This window comes from Cyclopterus lumpus, chromosome 16, assembly GCF_009769545.1.
Source record: "Cyclopterus lumpus isolate fCycLum1 chromosome 16, fCycLum1.pri, whole genome shotgun sequence".
Lineage (NCBI taxonomy): Eukaryota > Metazoa > Chordata > Actinopteri > Perciformes > Cyclopteridae > Cyclopterus > Cyclopterus lumpus.
In genome coordinates, this window is record NC_046981.1 from 10650819 (window position 1) to 10673690 (window position 22872).

Below are 22872 nucleotides of genomic sequence, written 5' to 3' on the forward strand. Positions count from 1 at the left end.
CTCTCTCTCTCTCTCTCCCTCCTTCCCCCCTCCGCCTGGAGATTAGTCCACGCCGCGCAGCGAGGATCGATACCGGCCGATCTAATAAAGCGGGTCGCTTAGAGGCCCGCACCGCGGGGCAGCACACACTGTTACACCAGCAATTACCACCTCCAGCCCGCCCCCCCACCCCCGTGCCTCCAACGTATCTGTCCGGGCTTCACGGCTTACTTGATTTATTAATAATAACAGTAATAAAAGAGGCAATGAGCAGAGGCTTCATACTCGCAGATATGTAATGGTGTATGTTCTGGTAAAAAAAACAACCAAACAGCGGAACATTGTGTGGAATGGAGGTGCGCAAGAAAACGATCCTCCTGAAGTGTGAGGACTATTATAATATATAGTAATATAATATAAATTGTTCAATGACTATATAGACATTTATCAGACGATCAATACACTTCTATTATATGAATTTAGAAGTCCACTAAACTTATTCAATTTATTTAATCTATGTATTTTAGACATAGATTAAATACATAGAATATACATAACATATCCTTCTGTGTGGAGTTTGCACGTTCTCCTCGTGGGTTCCCTCCCACAGTCCAGACATGCTGCTCAGGTTAATTGGACACTCTAAATTGCTCGTAGGTGAGAATGATAATCTGTTTCTATATGAGGCCTGAGATAGACTGCAGACCATGTGCAGGGTGAACCCTGATGCCTTCGCCTAATGTCAGCTGACCCTAAGAAGGAGAAGCGGTTTGGATAACAGAATGTGACCTTAGTGTCAAGGCAGCAGGCCAGATGTGTGTCATCAGGGGTACAAGGTGTCAGGGTTGACCAAAAGGGCCCTCTGAGGTATGCTGGATGCCAGGTGTATGATGTCATCATAGTGTGTAGAATCACCTATATGATTGATGGTAGACGGGTGACACTGTGAGTCCTTCAGTAGCTACCGGTTCTGGCTGGGTTCTGCTTTAAATGGCAAGACATGTAGATTTGAACATCATTATCTGTCATATAAAAAAGAAAACAAATGTTTACTTGTAAAAAGTTATAGTTAACAGTGAAGTTAAAGCTTCTCTTTATACTTCCATACGGGCTGGACTGGGCACCAACAGATCGCACATATGTCATTTATTTTAGATTTATTTGATAGGCATTCAACAGTTCCATATAACTTTGGCCCATCACAACTCTACGGCTGGGGAAACTATTATGGAAATGTTGGATGAGGGGGAGGATTTCCTGTGCCTATGAATATGGTTGTTGTAAGGCATGTGAGGAACTTGTCCTGAAATCACACCTTTCGGTTCTGATTGTCAAATCTTCTTCTGCGCTGGTATAAATGTTTAGTAGGTGCGCCCTATTGTTGTTCAACCCTATTGTTAGTCTTTCTGAATGATATCCGTATGAAACATTTCAGATGAAATGTGCATGAACCACATCCCCCATTAGACTATACTAAACATTAACATTTAACATAACAATGCACTGTGGGATCTGTGCATATGACAAACAATTAAGTTATACCGCAAATGCTACATAGTTACAGGGTTTTCTGCATTATTAAATATTTAATGATGTTTTTTTAAATATGGGCTTCAAGCAATAAATCCTGTTCTATGTAAGAACTAAGCATATTTTGTAATATATATATATATATATATATATATATATATATATATATATATATATATATATAATATGTATAATATAGCAATACAATGATGTCAATTGTTCAGTGGTATGTTTACGACTGGACTATATTTAAGAGGAGGAAAATAAACTTTTTAGTTGACAACATTTATCTGGCAGCTATGAGTTACTTTAGTTTCAGTTTCAAGATTTTAAACTTGAAAAGACACATAATTATCCCATAAAACACATATTATAAATACATTATGGTTCCCAACTTTTAGCTTGTGACCAATCGTCGTATTTCAGTTTGCAGTTCTACTCGATGTTCATCCCCACTTAAATCATATGGTTTGATTAAAATTAAAATAAATAAACATATATATATATATTTGATCCAATATTTATTAAAAAAAGAATGAAAGAAAATCCCTCAAAAGAGTTTTTATTCCTGTTTCTCATTAATCATTTATTTTGTGATATGTAAAAACAAGCTACAACTTACCACAGTAAAATATCTGAATATACTTCCACCACTGCATATGCTTTCAATACTTGATACCACACCAACCAAATTCATTTTGACATTTGTATATCTCTCTAAAGTGTATTTGCTTTGTCTTTTGTTCCATTGTCTTGCACAGTTCCATCTTCATCCTCTTTCCGTTGACACTCCATCACTCTCACTTCCTGGTTTCCTCCTTCATGTCTGTTTTGGCTTCACTGTGTATTCACCCACTCTCTACTTCCTTCCTTTCTGCCTTTCTTCTGTGTTAAACCTCTGGATTATTGTTCAGTTCTCCTTGTGAATTTCAACATGATGTTTTTGATTTTGACCCCGAAGACTGAGTCAGAAAAACATTGTCTTGGGTGACAAAGTGGGAGGATATGGATATTGACGAGGGGCCTAAAAGTATCCGGACTAAAATACTTGTTTCGTGTGTTTGGTCATCAAATGCATATTTATGAATATCTTATTTGTTTAATTTCACACTGCTGTGCTTTTGAAACGGTGTCTGTTTGAATTCTACAAAAGTGCAAACAAAAACACTCCGGAAATTCCGATACAGCAACTTTTGTGTAATTTGAGACAAAGTGTAGCAAGCAGGAATGAGAAAGAAAAGCGCTACTTATTTTTCCTCCTGTGCATATTTAAACCTAATTGGCTCTCCAAAGACAGATTGTAGGTCGGCTGGTGGAAGCATGCCACTAAAGGGGATGTGAGGATAAGAACGACTGGGGTGAACAGTTATTTTCTTCCAATCACTCAGGTGGGACTCTTAGTTATACCAGAATACACAGAGTTCCCAGTGTATGATCTATGATCTATGATCTAAGCATGACTCGGTTTCTGACTTTGTACATGAACATGAAACAAGCTTTTGATATCGCAGGGAACTATATCCTTGTGACTGCGATGCTTTTTCTCTAAAGGAATATCTTCCTAATCCAATTCCTCATCAGTTCCTGCGGTGTAAAACGAGACTTGAAGCAGCATGAGACAGCAATTCAGGCGGCGTCCTCGGAGGGATGCTGCACACAGAGGATGAATAGACAGGAAAGCATCAGGAGAGAAGGGAGACCTTTGAGTCGATGCAAATCACCAACCCCATCTGCATGTAAAGCCAAACCGACCAGAACACAGGAAATAGGATGTTCGGAATCAAAAGTGTCACACGTTAAAAGTGGATGGAAGTAAGAGAGAAAGAAAGGAAGGAAAGGAAGGAAAGGACAACGAGGAAGGATGCTGCTTTGCTCGGCTGAAGTGTGACTGGCTTGAACTCGTCTGTGTCTGGTTTTTGGTGCGTTCGGATAAACACAGTCTCATAATCCTGAGTTTGTCACAGTCCGGGACGCGGCACCGAGACCCCCTCCTCCCCAAATCAGGCATGGGAATAATCTTTCTTCAGATGATATCTCGGTCATCCTTTTTGCATAAAAAGTTGCAGTGCTTTTCAGAGGCGTTCCTTTGGGTTGTGTACACCATGTGAAATGAATGGTTCTGAACGAGAAAACAAACGTTGTTTCCGGTTATATCTCTTGACGAGTGCCCTTTTTAGTTTATTTGTGTTGTTTTGCTTCCCTCGTTATAATCCGGTCCATATCCATATTCATCGCATTGTGCTGACACGCTATAGATGTGTCTGCTTTGTGAGCACACGGAGTGAAATGACGACGCTGTTTATTGGCTGCCTGACACGTGTGAAGTGTGTGTGTGTTTGTGTGTGTGTGTGTGTGTGTGTGTACGAGTGGGCCGAGCACATTTTATTTAGAAACAAACAAACTCTGCTTATGCCCAAAGAGGAAATAAAAAAAAACCCGACGACTATTCATTACCTGGAAATTAAATAGGAGACCGATTCATCAAGGCTGCAAAATTATTTAATGATAATCCTCCGAGGCTTTCACAACCCAGAGTCTCACATAAAACACATTGAGCAACACATGGAACCGGATCGGGAAATCTTGTGTTTGCCTTTTTGTTGCCTCTAAATTAGTTTATATACATATAATCAAATGTAGCATTAAAAAGAAAGTCTGATTTATCCAAAGCTGCATGTGTTGTGAGAATTAATGTGCTATTTAAATTGACTCATTTATTTCGGGTGACATTTTGAATCTGCAATGTTGATAAATTATTTGAAATATGTTATTTTCTTTGTAGAAAGCTTAAGCCGACTCGTGTCATTATCACAGTCAATCTTTAAAATTATAGTCCTAATAAATATTGACCTGACCACATCTTTAAAGCTTTAGGTTTCTGCATCTGTATACTGATGACATATATATATATATATATATATATATATATATATATATATATATATATATATATATATATAACATATAGAGTTCTCTCATCACGGCAATATGTTCTATAATTGTGTTTTAACAGCAACTATTCCTTTTTTTACTTTCATATAAAGCGTGGTATATGATTAGCCGTTGGAATTATTCCTAGACGTATTACTGGGAAAACAAGTGAAGTGAAGCCTCCCAGAATAAATACAAGGGCCATTCTTAAACTGGATTTTGAAGACTCTAAAGGAGTTTATATGGAGGGTTTGCTTCACAGATTTACTGCAGCGTCTTAAGTCAATCTTTCACTCTCCACTGCATGAAGGGTCAAATATTCACCCAGGGAATATATATATACTGTATCTGATTATAAAGTATTGAAAGAGTTGACGCAATATGTGCAAGAGAGGGACATTTGGCTGATTGGTGGAGACTTTAACACAATCCTTGATCTGGATAATATTAGGAGCTCTTTTGCAGGAATGCACAAACAGCTCAGATATTACCGTAAAGAGAAAACAGCACAGCAATGCTGCTTATTGATAAACTGTATGGGAGCGATGGCCGCCGACTACAAATACCAAGACAAGACATTTCTTCCTGTTTTCACAGCTTCTGCTTGTTCATGCTAGAATATGATTTATGTCCAGAGCTGTAAGATGGAGAGGTCAGGAGATATGAAACTATGATTCAGGTCCATTTTTCTTAATGCGAAAAGGTTTTGGAAATTGGCCCGAAATGACAACTAAACATTAAAATAGTGAGCTGGAAATATCTGTGAGTTTTGGCACGGGCTCTGCTAGTCAATACATGTTATAGCCCTATGACATCATCAAATATCAATAAAGGATCTTAACAAGATTTAGCTTGTCTCGAATAACATATTTAATGACATTTCAGTGTTGACTGCAAACCATTCTTCACAACCCTTGGATGTTTATGTTAAAATGTACATGATGAATGCTTCCAAGGACAGAATGTCCGGAGAAAGCCGGTTTCAACTCCCAGAGGATTATTATGGATGTTGGGACTTCAATAGAATACAAATAAAACATTTTTTTTTTCCTATACGTGATCTTATTATTTCCTCAAGTTTTCAGAAGGACACTTCCTGCAACAGGGCTGCCCTCGCACCTCAGTTCACCTTGACTCTGAAGTGTGAAATACACGATGAATGCTCCTGATCTCGGTGCTGATTACGCGGCGAGAAACGTGGAACTATCCTTCCAAAATTCAAGTAAAAGGTTCTAGACGCGTGTGTCCAAGACATCGACTCTTCACTCAACCTGCACACTGAAGCGAAAGGGAAAACATGTCACCTTGTAATAATTTAAAACCAATACGAGATGGATTGATTTCACACAAAAAAGCAAAGATATATCTTTTAATTTATTTCAGAAGGTAGATTTTCTGCTATAAAATGCATTTTATTTAATAATAATTTATGTTGACTTGTGAGTGTACATTTAAAACAAGTCTTTCTTCAAGTAAATACAATATACAATGTAACTATATAGGCATTGTTTGCTTCTATTAATATAGTTTTGTATCTCTAAAGATGAAATCAACACCGGCAATCTGAGCCTTAAATACTCATCTGATGTCCAATTAAATACCGGCCAATTTGTGGCAAAAGAACCTGCTGTGTAGAAGTATGATTCAGTGTAATTACAGTGCCATTGGGGGGAAAGGAGAGTTGCAATATGGATATGCAACAAGGATTGTTTTTTTTTTTTTAGACACAGATAGTTAAAAGCTAAATTTGTCATCCCAGAAAATGTTTATGATCCTAGTCGCCTCGGAGAGCCTCTGAGGAAGCTTTGACGTGGGATTTTCAGGATCTTCTAAATGTATTTAATATGGCACATCTGTCCATAATTATGAAGTTTATGTTGGAGAGCGAGTTTACAACTTTCGCACATTGATGCACAGCAGACACGTTAAAGTCACGTCAACATTGTTCAAGTTCAAAGAAATTCTGGAAATATGAAAAACATTTGTGATGATTGCTCAAGCCTTTCCTGTCGGGAATCAAAGATAAAACATGAAAAAAAAAACTGGATATCACACTACTACATAAAAGCGTTGGTTTGGGCATGCTTCCGCTGGAACCAACAGCCGTTCAGTTTTACTCACATAAAGTGGAAGTGGACACAGGCTCCCTTTACTGCTGTGGCTTCTTAAGTCCTTTTCCTTTAACGGCGGTCGGAAAGTATCGCCCGGCTGCTTTCAGGATGCTTACTTCATCGTTCACAATGGAAAAAGAATGAAAACATGGGCTTTGGAAATTTCTTCGTGAAGGTCAAAATCAAAGCCAGCTCATAACATGCCTCAACAGTGACAAACATGTCATCAGAAGAGATCATAAAGCATGAAATAGAAGCGTTAGCCCTATTATCCAGGAAATTGCCTCTCTGGCTTCACAAGAGGCTCGACATTACAGCCCACATACATGGAAATACATTTACGGCTCATCTGGATGTACACTTCGATATGTAAAAAACAAAAACACCACTTCTTGCTCCGTATTCACTCACTGACAATAAAAACAGTTACTACTTTAAGGTTGATGTATTGCAATGATGCTTCAGGGTCTATTTAATACCGGGAATCTATTGGAGTCTTATCAGACTTTGGCTGCCCAGAGATAAAAACTCAGCTCAATACTCCACTAAGTTACTCACATTACAGCCTCTTGCACCACAAGGTCATTTCAAGTCCCTGAAGTCTCCTTATCACCATACACGTGCAAATAAAGTTGTGTGTGTGTGTGTGTGTTCTCACAGAGACGTGCGGTTACATAAACACTGTAAAAAAAACGTCAATACTTTCAAAAGTTAAATGACAATCGACTCGAAGCGTTTATATGCAATCATATTTATTTTTGTTGTCTTGCCACATACAAAAAAAGGCTCAGATTGCAGTTGGCTCTTCACAGAAGAAGCTACATTCTTCACTAAAATGTGAAAGCAGAACATTACACACACGTAAAGAAAAGGAAAATCATTATTGTAAAGGTCTTGTCAATCTTTGACATTATTCTGTATTTTCAGACATTGTTTTTATTACCCATTTAGGAAATAGACGTAAAAAAAACATGACTTTAAAAAAACAGCATGACTGGTGGGGTTTACAGCAAAAGGACAAATATATTAAGTGCCAACAATGTAGTATTTTTTTAAAGACAGAATACATTGTTTAAAAAAATATTAAACTTTTTCTGAGCTCAAGTCACTCAAATTCTTGGGAAATAATTATCTAAATGTATAATTATATAAACTTCAATGAAAAATATCTTGAATTTCCCAAAAATGTCCCCTAAATAAATCTATGACAACCAATCAATGCCAATTTGAGCGATTTCTTAAAAAGATTTTGGGCAAAAATCAATCCATTTATTTTGTGAAACTACATTGTAGCAGAGCACATTGATAATACCAGTAAATGCATATATATCCAGAATATAAATCATTGTTTGTGTACGTCAGACTTTTGCAGTTAATTAGATCAAAATATTGAATTATGTAGTTAACACATCTCATTTTGTGGAATATATTAACCACACAATAAAACCTTAAATGAAGGATTCTGTGTAAAAAAACAAAAATGTCAACAAACAGAACAAAAAAGCTTGTGTGCATATCTTCACACCTGGTTGGTCACCAATCAGCCTCCTCAGTGGTCCGCAGCGTGTTCAGTGGAGCGAGCCGAGCCGATGCTCTCCATTTACCCATAACCCCCTCTGTTCTGCGCTTTATTCTGAAGCAGAGAAGGATGGGGAGGCAGAACAACAGGGGGGTCCAATCAGAGAGGACCAACTCTGTCCCAGGTCCCATTATTACATACAGCACTAGTGTCAAGCCTATGTGTCCAGTTCATGGCCAACCCAGTCCAACTCCAGTTCAACCAGTTTAATCCCAGTAGGGGGCGCAGCAGCCCTGCTCGATGATTTCAGAATAGTCCCCAATTGCTCCTAAAACACCTTTATTTCCGAAATCTAATTAGTTAAAAACATGCATCTTAATCAGATGCAGCTAATACAGTTACCAGTTACAGAGAGTTCTGTAGGCATCACCTTGTCGAGAAATAAAGCCGACAGACCAACCTGAACCAGTGCAGTAGCTTGTGTTCATGTGGCCACTTTTTAACACCACCGGTTCTCAAGAAGAAGTAAATACAACACAATGAGCAGAAAAAATGAGAAACAGATGAGAAAGCGAGAAAAAACTTGCTTCCCGGCAAACTCATTATTGTTCTTCTGGCCCCGGAGTGGTCTTATGACCAGGCCGAGCTCCACGTGTAATATTCGGTGTTACTGCGTACACAACTGGCGGCAGAAGAACATTACAAGAAATGAATCCCTGTGAATCAGCGCGTCGCTCCCTGAGTAACATTCTGGAGGAGAAACAGAGTCTTCCTGGGATTTCACAGGCAAACCAGCCACAAGGTAAGAGGAAACCTAACATAGATTCATTCAGTGTCTGAGTGTAGATTGCATTGTGTACTTGATGGCCGAGTACAAATCTCCCGATCTGAGGGAGAAAGGGTGCGAGGTCAGCGGTGAGGACGGATGAGGAAGTCAGGTAGCCAACAGCAAGAGGACGAGGACGAGGAGGAGAGGAGGTGAAGCAGTCCTCAGGGAGGAGCCCCTACTTCCAAGTACAGTTTCTGGAAGAGAGAAGGAAACTTTGTGAATTAAATAGAATAGTCTGCACCATTTTTCAACAGCTTGGCTAGCCGCTTTCATTTCAATTTATGAAAAATCCTAAGGTTACAACATATAAAGATATTATAGACAATAGTATGCCTCCTAACTTTGTGGCAACAGTTTATAGAAGGTCCTTGGTTCCTGAGGTTGGCTCAGCCACAGAAGCACTTTGGGATGGATTTGAACACAGATCTATTGATCCATCACCAATGCTCTTGTGGCTGAATGGGAGCAAACCCCTGCAGCCAGGTTTCAACATTGTGGGGAAAAAAACATCCCAGAAGAGAGAAGGTTGTTACAGAAGCACATTCATGAAATGCAATGTTCAACTCTCACAGATGTTTGTGTGCGCTTTAAAGCTTTTTGCCCGCGTGGAGCATTTTCCATTTGACTAATTTGCATTACTGATTAATTAAAGTCGATTTGTATGCAACGTTCTCACGGCCATGTTTTCATACAGATGATGATACCGTGGTCTTGCTATAATCAAAGTCAAACACGGGAACCACATTTGAACTTGAAAATTGAGAGACGGGCAGAGAAAAAGACACAGGCGTCATAAAGATGCCAGGGTTTGAAATCTTGCATCTCACCTTGTTTTTGTTTTGAACCCTCTGATGCTGTAGTAGGAGAGAGAGGACAGAGAGAAGATTTAGATCAAGTTGAAGTGAAGAAACAAGATGCTGATTAGTCATTTTTGTCTGCTTAACTTTCTCAATAAAGCTCCTGCTTTCTGGAACAAAGGGGAGCAAGAAACAGACAAATGACCAAGGGAAGGTATTTACCATTACTCAAAGCCTTGCGCCATGAAAAATGAGTACTGACTGGCTGCGCAACCCGAAATATGCCCCCTATGCAAATTCTCTTAAAGGTCGGATAAAAAAAAAAAGCGCTTGAGAAGCATGGCAACAGGAACAGATAGTGTTATGGAAATTAGTACGCGTAAGAATGATCGAGATTATACAGGAAATGGAAAAAAAAAGGGGTTGGAAAAAACACACGGAAATTCAAAATGACAGAGCGAAACCAAGAAGTGGACAGAAGATGAAAGAGAGCAGGGGAGATCCGAGTGAGAAAGTATGGCGGGGGGGAAAGAAGGTTGGAAAGATTGAAACAAGGTCAGACAGAGAGAAAAGGGAGGGAGAGAAAGAGACGGGATGGGGGGGGGGGGGGGGGGGGGTTGTGTCTGGACGTCACTTTCTCAGCAGGGGGCGGACTAAAAGGAAATAATGGAGGGAAGGATGGTTAGGATGAAGGGATAGAGGGGTGGGAGAGCTGGTGAAAAGAAGAAAAAAAAATACAGGTGGTGAGAATAAAAAGCAGGATGGTTAAAACCGCTCAGAGAGAGGAACCGGCGCGTAACGTCAGCGGGAGAGAAAAGGTCAGGGAGCGGGGATGAGGCTGCACAATGGCAGCCGCTATTAAATCGATACGGCCTTGAACCCACCTCTGACACACACACACACACACACACACACACACAGAGACACACACACAGACAGCTTATGGGAAAGGAAATGGGACACTCTGAGCTCATCTGCTCTCCAGTCACACAGAGGGAGAAAGGATTTATTAATGAGGGCTTAGTGTCTGGAATATCCGTCCCGTACCTACAGGTCTCTGTAGCAACATGTCGCTCCGACAGACACGAGACACTAAATGACTCCCAGGTCCTGTAAACTAACGACCGTCTAGGGGTTAACGAAGCATTAAACTGCATGCTGGGCCGGGCCTTTGACTGAGCCGGAGTGTGAGCATCTGTGCGTCTTGTGGATGTTTGGGGGGAGAAAATCAAAGCAAACAGAGAAGAGAAATCGTCCCGTATTTCAGGCTTTACGTAGCGCTGGCGTACATATACGAAATAGAATAGGATTTTTTAATTTCTGCCATCAACCCACGTTTTAATGCTATTTAACGGCCAACGAATACTTATTACTCAGCTGTCCTTTGCGTACGTTTGATTTTAATTTAAAATAAAAAAAAGCATTTAAAATTCATTTACAAATTAATTTGTGGTTTTAAAAAAAAAAACCTGGCTTCATAACCTTAACTCCTTCTTGACTTCATGGAATCTTTTTATTGTGTATATTTTGGATGCGGCAAACGTAGCAATAAAAAAAATATATATATTTTATGAAAATAACAAATATGTTTTCAAATTAAACTTATAATTTACTTGGGAAGAGGAAAACACCTTTACTGAAAAGCATCAATCAGCACACGCGTGTGCGTGTGTGTGTGAGATTGTAGCGCCACGGCAATCTCGGAAACTAAAATGTTAAATGCCTTGTGTTTACCCGGCTGTGTGTGATATGTGTGTTTTGATCCGTCCTTAATCACATCGTTTGCACAAAAAAAAAAAAACGAATACAAGTTTGTGTCAACGTCATAATTTCAGTCTTGGTGAGCTCCGCCACAAAATGGCGTCCATGGTGGCGTGACTGCAAGAACACTGCCGTCCCTGCACTGCAGTCAAAAACATGCAGCACGTGTAACTGTACATGCACGGCAATGGCTAAGTGTGTGAGTGTGTGTGTGTGTGTGTGCATGCCAGTGCGTGCGTGTGTGTGTGTGTGTGTGTGTGTCTCCAGCAGGCAGAACGCCCCTGCAGAGACAGACACTGTTCCACCATCCCACCTCTCCTCTTTATGCCGCCATTTTACACACGCAGGCGCTAATGCTAACCAACCCTGACCGTCAGTACTTTACACGAAATAAAACTAAATATGCGAAAAGGTGGAAGAAGAAAAATAAAACGCGAGAGAAAAACGCAAATTGACAGAAGTGGTCAATTCTAAAATTCGAGCGTGGAGTTTGGGGTGCGAGAGAGCTCGGCTGGGCGAGCGGTGTGTGTGTGTGCATGTGCGCTCGTATTGTGTCCTCGTGTGCATCGAGTTCAGAGGGTACAAAGGTATTTGGGGGGGAGAGGGGGGGTAGGGGGGAGGGTGGGGGTAAAGGCGGGCAGCGATGTAAGAAATTAAAAAAAAAAACTAAAAAAAAAAAACTAGCAGAAGAAAAGAGAAGGGAAATGGTGAAGCCCTGCAAACTGAAATGAATGCAATGGACTGCTCGCAGCGGGACGACGACAGGAAAGAACGGAATCAATTAGAGGGAGAGGGAAGTTGGTCTATAATGGTTTCTCACAGCAGGACGGCGGAAAAAGATAAAAGGAAGAGAGGCAGAGCGGCAAGGTGAAGAAGAGGGATAAACAACAGGAGGAGTTTTAGGGAGAAGTTGCAGCGAGAAAAAAGGTAAGTATGGAGCGAGAGGGATGCAGTAGATGGCTGCGGGGCGGCACACATTGTACATGACGGCAGTCTGCTGATGATGATTCAGAGCGTTGTGCTCTGCTCAAGAACCTCTCAGCAGAGCACGCTCTTCTCTGGCAGGAGTCGTGACACACATCACTCACCGAAAAACACAACCAACACCTACCAAGCACAATCATGCTTTCCACTGCTGTGAGGAACATCACACACACACACACACACACACATGCACACACACACACACACACAGGATGTCATTAGGAGCTCCCTGCGCCACTACATCTGTTCTGCCTGGTTTGTTGTGTTCTCGGGTTAAATTAAAGGCGATAACACACACACGTTCACACACTGGAGAGGAGACCGAGGGACCGGCGCGTGGTAGCTGACCTTTGAGCAATGACAGCGTACCTGACGGACCCTTTTACTGTCATCCCCCTTCAGACCAGTGTGAGGCAGGTGTGTGTGTGTGCGTGTGCGTGTACTTGCTGAGAATTAATTCAAAACACCCACAACATGGCATCCCCACGTGGAAATACCAATTAATGCCTTGCTTTTTTTAGAAGAATAACAACAGTTTGGGGAGACAGGGAGGTGCACGGTTTGAAGTTTGGATACACGATAAGATGTAACTGAAGGACAAGAGGCTGCCATCACCGAGGGCCACACGCACACACACACACACACACACACACACACACACACACACACACACACACACACACACACACACGCACACACGCACACACGCACACACGCACACACGCACCTTTGCTGCCATGCTACCTGTCAGATAAAAGGGAACCTGAGCAGGAAGCAACCAGAGGGTATGGAAGGTGTTACCACAGGGAACAACACAACAACAGCTGTGGTAAACCGCCACTAATGGACAGTCAAAGAGAAAGAGAAAGAGAGAGAGAGAGAGAGAGACCCTCCAACTCTCCTCATCCCCTATCTCATCCATCTCGTTTGCTCTTCTGTCTCCGGCCTCATGTTTTCTCATCCCGACGCACTCGCCGCACAGCATGCGCACGACAGAGATGGAGCGGAGCGAGGAGAGGGGAACCGGTGAATAACTGTGTGGTAGGTATGCAGATACAACAAAGACATAGTAGACAAGACACAGGGAAGGTGGAGGAGGAATTGGGTGGGGGTGGGGCGGAGTCAAAGGGGAAGGGAGGAGGAAGTGCACGAGTCTTGCCATGGATGGTGCCTAGATTAGTTTTGCTCCAGTAGCGAAAGATCATAAAAGACGAGGAAGGGAGGAGAGAGCTGAGGAGACAGAGAGAAGGGGAGGATTAGTGCCACTTCAGGAATGACAGAAGACTAGAAAGAAAGAACGGGAGGAGTGCAAGACAACGAGAGGGAGATCCTGACATTTAGTCGGGATTAGTTTTGGTTAAGGGACAGGATGAGAAGGAGAGAAGAAGAAAGAAAAAAGGAAACAGTAGATGGGAGGATGTGAATCTTTCTTGGTGGAAGTCTTTCTCATGTAAAGTAATGGGCTTAAACGGTAAAGTCAAGTGTGTGTGCATGCAGGTGATTCCACATATTTAGATTATTTCTAGCTCAGATGATCGGGGGAATATTGTCAGAAGGTCCGAAGACTTCATTAGCACTTTCTCACTGAACAACTATCTGTGGGTTTTTCTAATTAATGACAGCAGGATGATTAACATTAAAAAAAAAAAGTCATCAGCCTTCACTCTGGAAATAACGCAGCAAATGACTCCCCGTCTCGCGCCGGAACAGTGATGACATTTAGGAATTCATTCGAGACGGATGGGGCTCTTTTTTTTTTTTTTTTACTGGTTTTTAATATTTCTTTCCTTTGGTGACATGAATTTAATCACGGCGGCGCGGTTGGGAGGTATTCGTTAGAGGACGTGTAGAAATTAAGTGAACGGGTCTCCCACACAGGCAGACACACACAAACCATCTTGCCTGGAAAAAGTGTGTGTTAGTTCAGCCTGGGACAGCGCGACAAGCCCCCTGTGGATAGCACTGGGATGGGAACTGGGACAGACTTCTCGGACCAGCATATGACATGGGGGGGGGGGGCATGCACACACACAAAAGGGCACACGCAAAGGCTCATAGACCCATGCAAAAATACACAAACACACAAAGTGCACAGACAGAAAAATGGTCATCCACGTAGAAATGCTCACACACACACACACACACACTCACACACACACACACACACACACACACACACACACACACACACACACACACACACACACCAGCAACTGTACAGGGATTCCCACAGTGACTGGGCAACATTCCCAATCGGAACGGGCAGCTCACTGGACTGGAAGACTAACATTACTCTAGGAGCGCTCTGGATTAGATCAACTCTGGGAATTTCACTCCGGGACAGAGAGATGGAGAGAGACATAGAGGAGGGCTGGAAGCAGAGAGGAAACTAATGCTTAAAAAGAAAAAAACTCAATCCAATTAGGTTCAAAAGCCAACGTGGAGTGGAGAGTGTGGTAAATGTAATTTTTACAATGTTAAAGATAATGCGAGATTCTGAAGGTTAAAGATGCATTTGGTTTCCTTGATAAGAGTGGAGAATGACAGCATTACAGTTCTTCAGAGGAATAGTAGTGGGGGTGAGGAGTAGTCTTACTATCATGCCATGGTGGTGGAGAAGAGAGAGCCAGAGACGAGCCTCCTGGTTTACAAAGAGAGAAGCATGAAAGGAAACGAAGAACAGATGAAAAGAGGAGTGTACTCACTGGGCTCGCAGCACACGGTGACACGCAACTTCATACATGGCAGAGGAGGGCCTTCATCTGCAGGTAGAGCTGGAAAGAACAAGAGAGACACAGAGATTTTAATATGCTGCTTACCCATTAAACCCAACAAACGGTTAGTCAAAATGCTAACGTGTCAAATGAGAAGAGAAGTTTATATATGCTGCGGGAAATATTGCCATCAAGTCTACTCTGAGAACTCTCTTGGTACTTTTGAAGAAAAGCTAAAGAGCCGCGAGGATGTTTTCCTGTTTCTACCATATCAATACATCAATATCAAAGAATCACAGCATCTCCCTGTCACAGGGACACAATCTGCACGTCGAAATAAAAACAATAAAATACGCGACTGAGAGTGCGAGCATAAGAATATGTAACTGCTCCGATATCGATACTGATCACGGCTCTCAAGGGGAAATTGACAAACATCAGCGTTATTACCTGTCACCAGCATTACTTTCACAAAACAATTCAGTCTGGAAACTGCAGCTAAATGGCTTTACATTTGAATTATTCACAAACAGCTGCTAACTCAACAGGGACCCACCACACAATACGAGTGTATGATCGCTAAGTCTGTCCCACTTTGTGCCAGTAAATTCAGCTGATAAGACACGTAATGATCTCACTATGTAGTGTTATAAGGCACTATGTAGTGTGGCTGTTATACGGTAGTCACTATGTAGGGTGGCTTTTATAAGGCACTATGTAGGGTGGCTGTTACAATGCACTATGTACTGTGGCTTTTATAAGGCACTATGTAGGGTGGCTTTTATAAGGCACTATGTAGGGTGGCTTTTATAAGGCACTATGTAGGGTGGCTTTTATAAGGCACTATGTAGGGTGGCTTTTATAATGCACTATGTAGGGTGGCTTTTATAAGGCACTATGTAGGGTGGCTTTTACAATGCACTATGTACTGTGGCTTTTATAAGGCACTATGTAGGGTGGCTTTTATAAGGCACTATGTAGGGTGGCTTTTATAAGGCACTATGTAGGGTGGCTTTTATAAGGCACTATGTAGGGTGGCTTTTATAAGGCACTATGTAGGGTGGCTTTTATAAGGCACTATGTAGGGTGGCTTTTATAAGGCACTATGTAGGGTGGCTTTTATAAGGCACTATGTAGGGTGGCTTTTATAAGGCACTATGTACTGTGGCTTTTATAAGGCACTATGTACTGTGGCTGTTATAATGCACTATGTAGGGTGGCTGTTACAAGGCACTATGTAGGGTGGCTGTTATAATGCACTATGTAGGGTGGCTGTTATAATGCACTATGTAGGGTGGCTGTTATAATGCACTATGTAGGGTGGCTGTTATAAGGCACTATGTAGGGTGGCTGTTATAATTCACAATGTAAGAGAGAACTAGCGAGCGTTGGTGAGCAGGTCAGGCAGAGACCCAGAGACAGTGGTTGACAGTGTCTGTGGGAGCCGGAGGGTTGAGCCCAGCTCAGACTGAGCCAACTAATGCCATTAGTGTTTCTAATACTATTGTACTCTTCTCCCAGGCTAATGCCATTATACTGTCTCCAGTGCTGCGGGCCCTTTCAGCACACAGACCCCCGAGCCAGACGTTTGGACCAAGTTTACGCCTTATCTTTGATGTGGACAAAACACACACAATCGCTGTGAGCCCAATGTGGTCCGACCAGGGAGGGGGGGGGCAGCCATTGTTGCTTTTCTCTGAACGGGCCTGAACAACCACAATAGCCCAGTGTGTGTACATATATACATGTGTGTGTGTGTGTGTGTGTGCGTGTGTGTGGAAGCACTCTCTCATGCACTCACAATGCTCCATTGTCCCTTGGACCGCAACAGTAATTTATGTAAAGATTCTTTCTTTCTCTTCGTCTCATCCATCCCTTTTCTCCGTTGCTTTTGTTGCTCTCCCTTTTCTCTCTCTCCAATGTGGATTCCTCTCATCCGGCACCTCTCGTCCCTTTCTCCCCCCTCCCCTTCCTGTACTGTCAGACTGTGTCCATCTTTTGCTCTTTCTCTCCCTCCGTCACTCCTCCACGCTTCTCTACCTCCGTCTGCCGCCCCCCCCCTCCTCCCCCCTCCTCCCCCCTCCTCCTCACTGTCGTCGCGTATTGATCTCCATTTCTTCCTCCTACACTTTGCTGTCACTTTGTTTCACACTTCCATACCATGCATTCACTTGACTCTTTCTTTCTCTGCCTTGTTTCATATCATCCTCTTCTTTGTTGGACTGACACTAGAATTTTGCTTTTTTTTTTTTTTTTAAAGACAGTCAACTGATTTTACAGCCAGCTTTTAAAATGGTCTGTCTTTCCCTTCCTTTTCTTCCTCCAGTGGTTTGAGGGTAGGTGAGCACAGGGGAGTGTAATGGGGAAATAAGATACCATCACTAAAATTGTTTAACAGCCTACAGTTTTAAGAAAACATAAAATTATTGTCATGCTGCGTGAATTTATGGAAAACATTAATGCTATAAGCTGCAGTTAGCCGACGCTCAACGCCTCGTAAAACACACCCAACCTTTTAATTCTCTCCCCAGCGAGGCTTCCTGGCCACCACACTTCCTCCAACACAGGTGTCTACTCAGAGTCTAATACATTTAAGCATGAAATGTTTACATCGTTTCTCTTTTTGAGAATAGAAATAGAATGAACAAAAATGTTTCACAAGACAGTACGTGATATCGCTCTTTGCATAATTAAGGCACATCTTTAGCCATGTATAGAACCTCAGTACAGAAAATGTATCTGCAACTATAAATTAATTACTAATTAATACCAATAAGAACTCCTGACTCCAGATTATGTGAATTGTTAGTGTTTAAAATTCCCACTGTTTTCAAAAAACTTTTGACTCAACAAGCAAAAAAAGATTTTTGCTTGTTGAGTCGTGAATATTTAAAAGTTTGTATGATTTGGTCACGTCTTGCAGATTGCAACCAATGGAAACTTCTCCTGTGGGACAAGTGTGAAGAAGAATTACGGAGGCCGGGAAGTTATGAATGGTGCCATCTAGAGCATGTTTGGTTTGTCCGTTCTGGGCTACTGTAGAAAGATTTTCAGGTGACTATACACTAAAGACAACATACTTTTTTAAATGATATTCCATTTTTTGGAAATAGAGCCCCCAAAGGCTACACACTATTCCTTTAATGTGTAATAAATTCAAATCAAAATCCAATGTTCAAGGGCTTAAAGTCATTTCTTCACATTATGTGTCATTTTGCTTCTTAGTTGAAACGATATTACAAACTTTTCTTTGCCTTATTCTTTGTCCGGTTGCACAAAACAAGAAACTTTAAGGAGTCCTCTTTGGTTTTAGGTAATTGTGATGGACATTTTTCAATTATTTGTATATTTCATAGACAATTAATGGATTCCTTTATAGTCCACAGATAATTACAAGCATTTTGCAGCCATTACCAACCGAAATGAGTCCTGAGCAAACCAGAAACTTATTTTTGTAAGCTTTAGTATGGAGACACATCCTCTACTCACAGCTGTAGTAGTAGTGGCGCCCCGGCAGAAACTCAAACCCCAGCGAGAAGGGGGTGAATCTTTGGATCTTCTCAGAGAAGCGCGCTGGTCCAAACGCAGCATGGGGGTTGTTACACTCCCACCTCTTGATGGCCCCTCTGGTCTCCACACAGCCCTGGAAAGAGGCCTCTCCCACCAGGTAGAGGCCCAGCGTCTCCGGCTGCCCGGGGCCCTTGTCGGGGTAGTGTGGGCAATAAATGTCGAGGTAGTCGTTCAGATTCACCTGGATGGACAGATCTCCTGCCGTCAACCTGGAAGGACGAACAACAACGACATTAATATTTCACGTAGCGATTATAGAGTACAGAGTAAGACACGACCGAGGGGGAAAGAGAGGCGGTGATTAAACACAGAGAGAGAGAAAGAGAGAAGACAGATGACAGGTATTCCATAATTCCTTTGTGCCTGAAGGAACGTGGATAGTTGCAGCAGATGGGTAGTTCATCAATATTACACATAACGACTACACAGTGATAAAGAAAAGTTGTGCAGCTCTTAAAAAAAAGAATGTTTTACACTTCAATATACATCGATGATACGAGTGCATTTTAATTCCAGACGAGCAAGGGAGTGGTGTTGAGCGAGAAAAACATTCCCTCATATGCTAATTGTGACCACTGAGGGGAGTTGAGTGTAAAATCCACTTCACTCTCCGACTCCACAGCACAAATATACACAGGCGTGTGCAAACTTATGTGCACGTGCATGTACAACCACGTCTTCAGTCAAGGTTGATTGGCTTTAGGCAGAACAACAACTCTGGACAAGACGGCATCATTAGAACAGAAGAGCTGCATAATGTACGCTCCTTCAGACTGTGGATTCGGACTTCCTGTCAGCTTCAGAATAAAGAGGTACCCGCGTACAGCCTAATATGGGGAAGAGAAGATGTGAGAAAGATTGAAGGAAATCGATGTAGGATGATGTAAGAGAAGTGAATACAACAGGAAGAAATCATAAGACTTTGTATTAACAGCGTGAAAACACAAAGCAGGAGACAATAAATGAGAGAAATGTGTGACAAATGAAGGGAAGAAATGTGAGCGATGAAGTGACATGAGGACCAGAGGAAGACAGATGAGAGCTGTTGAGACCCGTTAGGGCAGAGAGACGCAACACACACACACACACACACACACACACACACACACACACACACACACACACACACACACACACACACACACACACACACACACACACACACACACACACACACACACACACACACACACACACACACACACACACACACACACACACACACAATAAAGAAAGCACAAATGAGAGGAAAATTAGATGAACAGGTGAAAAAAAGAAGTGGAGTGGAGAGAAAAGAAAGTAAAGCGTTTTAATTAGCGACCCCAGAGAGTCTGAGTGCAGACACACAGAGAGGAGTACAACGATGTGGAAGAAAGAGAGGAGACGGACTTTAATTGGGCTCCTCTTCGCATGGAGTGCAGGAGAAAAGAATGAGGGGCAGAATTTGGCTTGAGCAGAAGGTTCAGGTCCATCAGTGGGAGTCTTTTTAGAGGGGTGACAGAGCGGAGAAGAGAGGAAAGGAGTGCTGGGAGTCAGTGAAGGAGAACATGGGAGGGGGGGAAAAAGGAACGCGGAAATGGGGAGTCGAGTAAGGCGGTGGACGGCACGGGAGTCTTAAGCCAAGTAGGCGGACAGAGAAGGGACCCAAAGAACAAATGAGAAGAAGAAAGAATGCAGAAAGAAGGAGGAGACGGAGCTGACGAAACATTAAAATGAAAACAGATGAGACATGACAGGAAGCAGGAGACTGAGGTGGTCCAGCAAGCCAGCGCAAGGTGTCAAAGATGGATGCGGCAGTGAGAGGAGAAATGACAAGAGACCATCAGAAGACATCCAAGCTCTTCTGTTAACTTAGAAGCTGAACGTGGGAGCCTTGGTGCATATTTCTGAGTGAGATCATGGAGCAGACAAGTGTGTGTATCGTGGGGATGCAGGTGAGACCCTGGAGGCAGGTCTCAGCCAGAGCTGCTTCCTGCTCAATAGCGAGCGCACAGAATTGGCGATCTATCAACGCGACAGGACACACCATCGATCTGGATCCCTCGCTCAGGACACACACACACACACACACTCTCCCCTGATCAATATCCCCTCGGTGAATGTGTGTGTGTGGCCACGTCCCGATAGCTCTATTTCCTGTGTGTGCTAATTACAGCCGAACAAAGGAACTTGATTGTCTGGTAAGGGAACACAAAAGCAGATAAGCCAGCGTACACACACACACACACACACACACACACACACACACACACACACACACACACACACACACACACACACACACACACACACACACACACACACACACACACACACACACACACACACACACACACACACACACACACACACACACACACACACACACACACACACACACACACACACACTATGGAAGTGCGTGAGTGTGTGTGCATATGGGAAATGTGTGTGTAATAATAGACATGTGCTGTGTCAACATGCTGCACCCCTGGTCTACATGTCATTCCGCTCTAACTTCATCTGCACAGCTCGGGTGCGCCATATGCACGCCAGCAATTAAAGAGACGGTGTGCTCTACTGATGTCAAACTGTCAGCCCTCTTTCTATCCTAGCCTCCTTCCTCCCTGTTCCCTCTCTCTCTTGCCCCGGTCGGCGTGGGTACGCCCTAATTACACCCAGCATCCTCCTGCCAGCCACCATGCAGCAGTGGTGACAGCACAAGGGCATCATGGGAGCACCAAAGGGCTGTGGGTGTAGTGCCGGAGCAGCCCAACAGCGAGAGAGAGCCCTCTGAAAGAAGGGGAGAGGATTGGTTTGGTCCAGTGCTGGTGGAGCAAAGGGGAGAGGGAGAGGGTGATCGGTGACACCCTTCTGAGGACTGGTGCAAGCTCTCGGTTGATGAAGGAAACTCTCCCCGGGAAGCCGAATCAAACACAACATGCTGGGCGCTTCAATGGAGAACATGAAATGGCCAACATTTAACCCTTTTATAATTGCATGAACTCGCATTTAAAATTCAAAAATTTAACATAACGGATGTCCTCCCAAAGTGTGTCGATGTTAAGGCGTGTGCACACAGAATCACATACACACACACACGTGTATATGTGTTATGTGTGTGTGTGTGTGTGTGTGTGTGCGTGTGTGCAGCTATAATGAAATGCAGGGGGTTGACAGTGGCAGAGACCTTTGATCCTTTAATATGAGAGAATAATTAAAGGAGCAACAATCCCACAACACGGCTTCAGGAATACAGAGCAGATACTCCGCCACGCAGAGCAGCTGCGTACGATGCATTCTGAATACACGTGGGCACTTAGCGCATGGACCGCACATAAACACGGCGGCCACTGATATTCCCCTACAATGAACACGCTAATGACACGCTTACACGCTTGCCATGCATTCCAAATGAACGCGTAGATACTGAAGTTTTAATAAACACTTCCATGCTAGTCATGGAACGGTAGCCCCACAGGATAAGTCCGTTGGCTCCATGTGGGCTTGGTGGAGCCTCAGTTCTTGCGTGGTCCATCCCAGCAGGGCGATCGCTAACCCTGCTCACTACGCCGACTGGGCACAGCACGCTGTGGTCACTGTGCCTCGCATCGACACAGCCTCAGCCTCCACGGTGGGTCCAGTTACACTTCCGCTGAAGACTTTGTGAAATGTTATTTTTGTTCATCTCAGATTTGGTGTGGGATTTATGGAGGTGATGCCAGATGAGTAGCTGTCAGGCGAGTCATTAATCTCAAGCGAAATAAAACGTCAACGTCGACATCCTGACGGCCTCAGTATTCTGGGCGTCACGGTCGTTGTTTTGTTAATCCAACTAGTCGTCGTAATGGAACAGCCCACACAAGCATTTTTAATGGGCCGAGTCTATTAATTTAATTGGAATGGCTGCGATCGGTGCATTTGCTTGCTGAGACAAAGTAAATCAGCACAGCGCTGTCACATTGAGTTTCATTGCACTTTGAGACACAACTTTGCACTGCTGACCAACTTCAACCTGGATTCATAGAGAATGCTGCAGGAATGAGTCCTAAATCACACACATTAGTGTGCATTTATGCGCTTCCAGTTGCTTTTTTTTTTTTTTTTTTGGATGGGTTTTTAGTTGGATGCCAGAAATAAGATCTGTCGTTACCACACACTTAAGAGA

General features: G+C 42.8%; 1 protein-coding gene across 2 annotated transcripts in view; it reads right to left on the minus strand.

Moving 5' to 3' along the window:
• Window positions 1–7321: 7321 nt before the first annotated feature.
• The window catches only part of si:dkey-246i14.3 (ephrin-A4), a 30320-nt gene continuing 14769 nt past the window's right edge, over window positions 7322–22872 (minus strand). The window contains exons 2-5 of one of the 2 annotated variants that reach the window (XM_034552934.1): window positions 18645–18934; window positions 15147–15215; window positions 9727–9753; window positions 7322–9093 (exon numbers count right to left, since the gene is read on the minus strand). In XM_034552934.1, coding sequence (XP_034408825.1) covers window positions 9005–9093; window positions 9727–9753; window positions 15147–15215; window positions 18645–18934 — 475 coding nt within the window. In that variant the 3' untranslated portion in view covers window positions 7322–9004. Of the gene's footprint in view, window positions 9094–9726; window positions 9754–15037; window positions 15216–18644; window positions 18935–22872 lie in introns of both variants that reach the window. The other variant, XR_004611191.1, reaches the window with a different exon arrangement.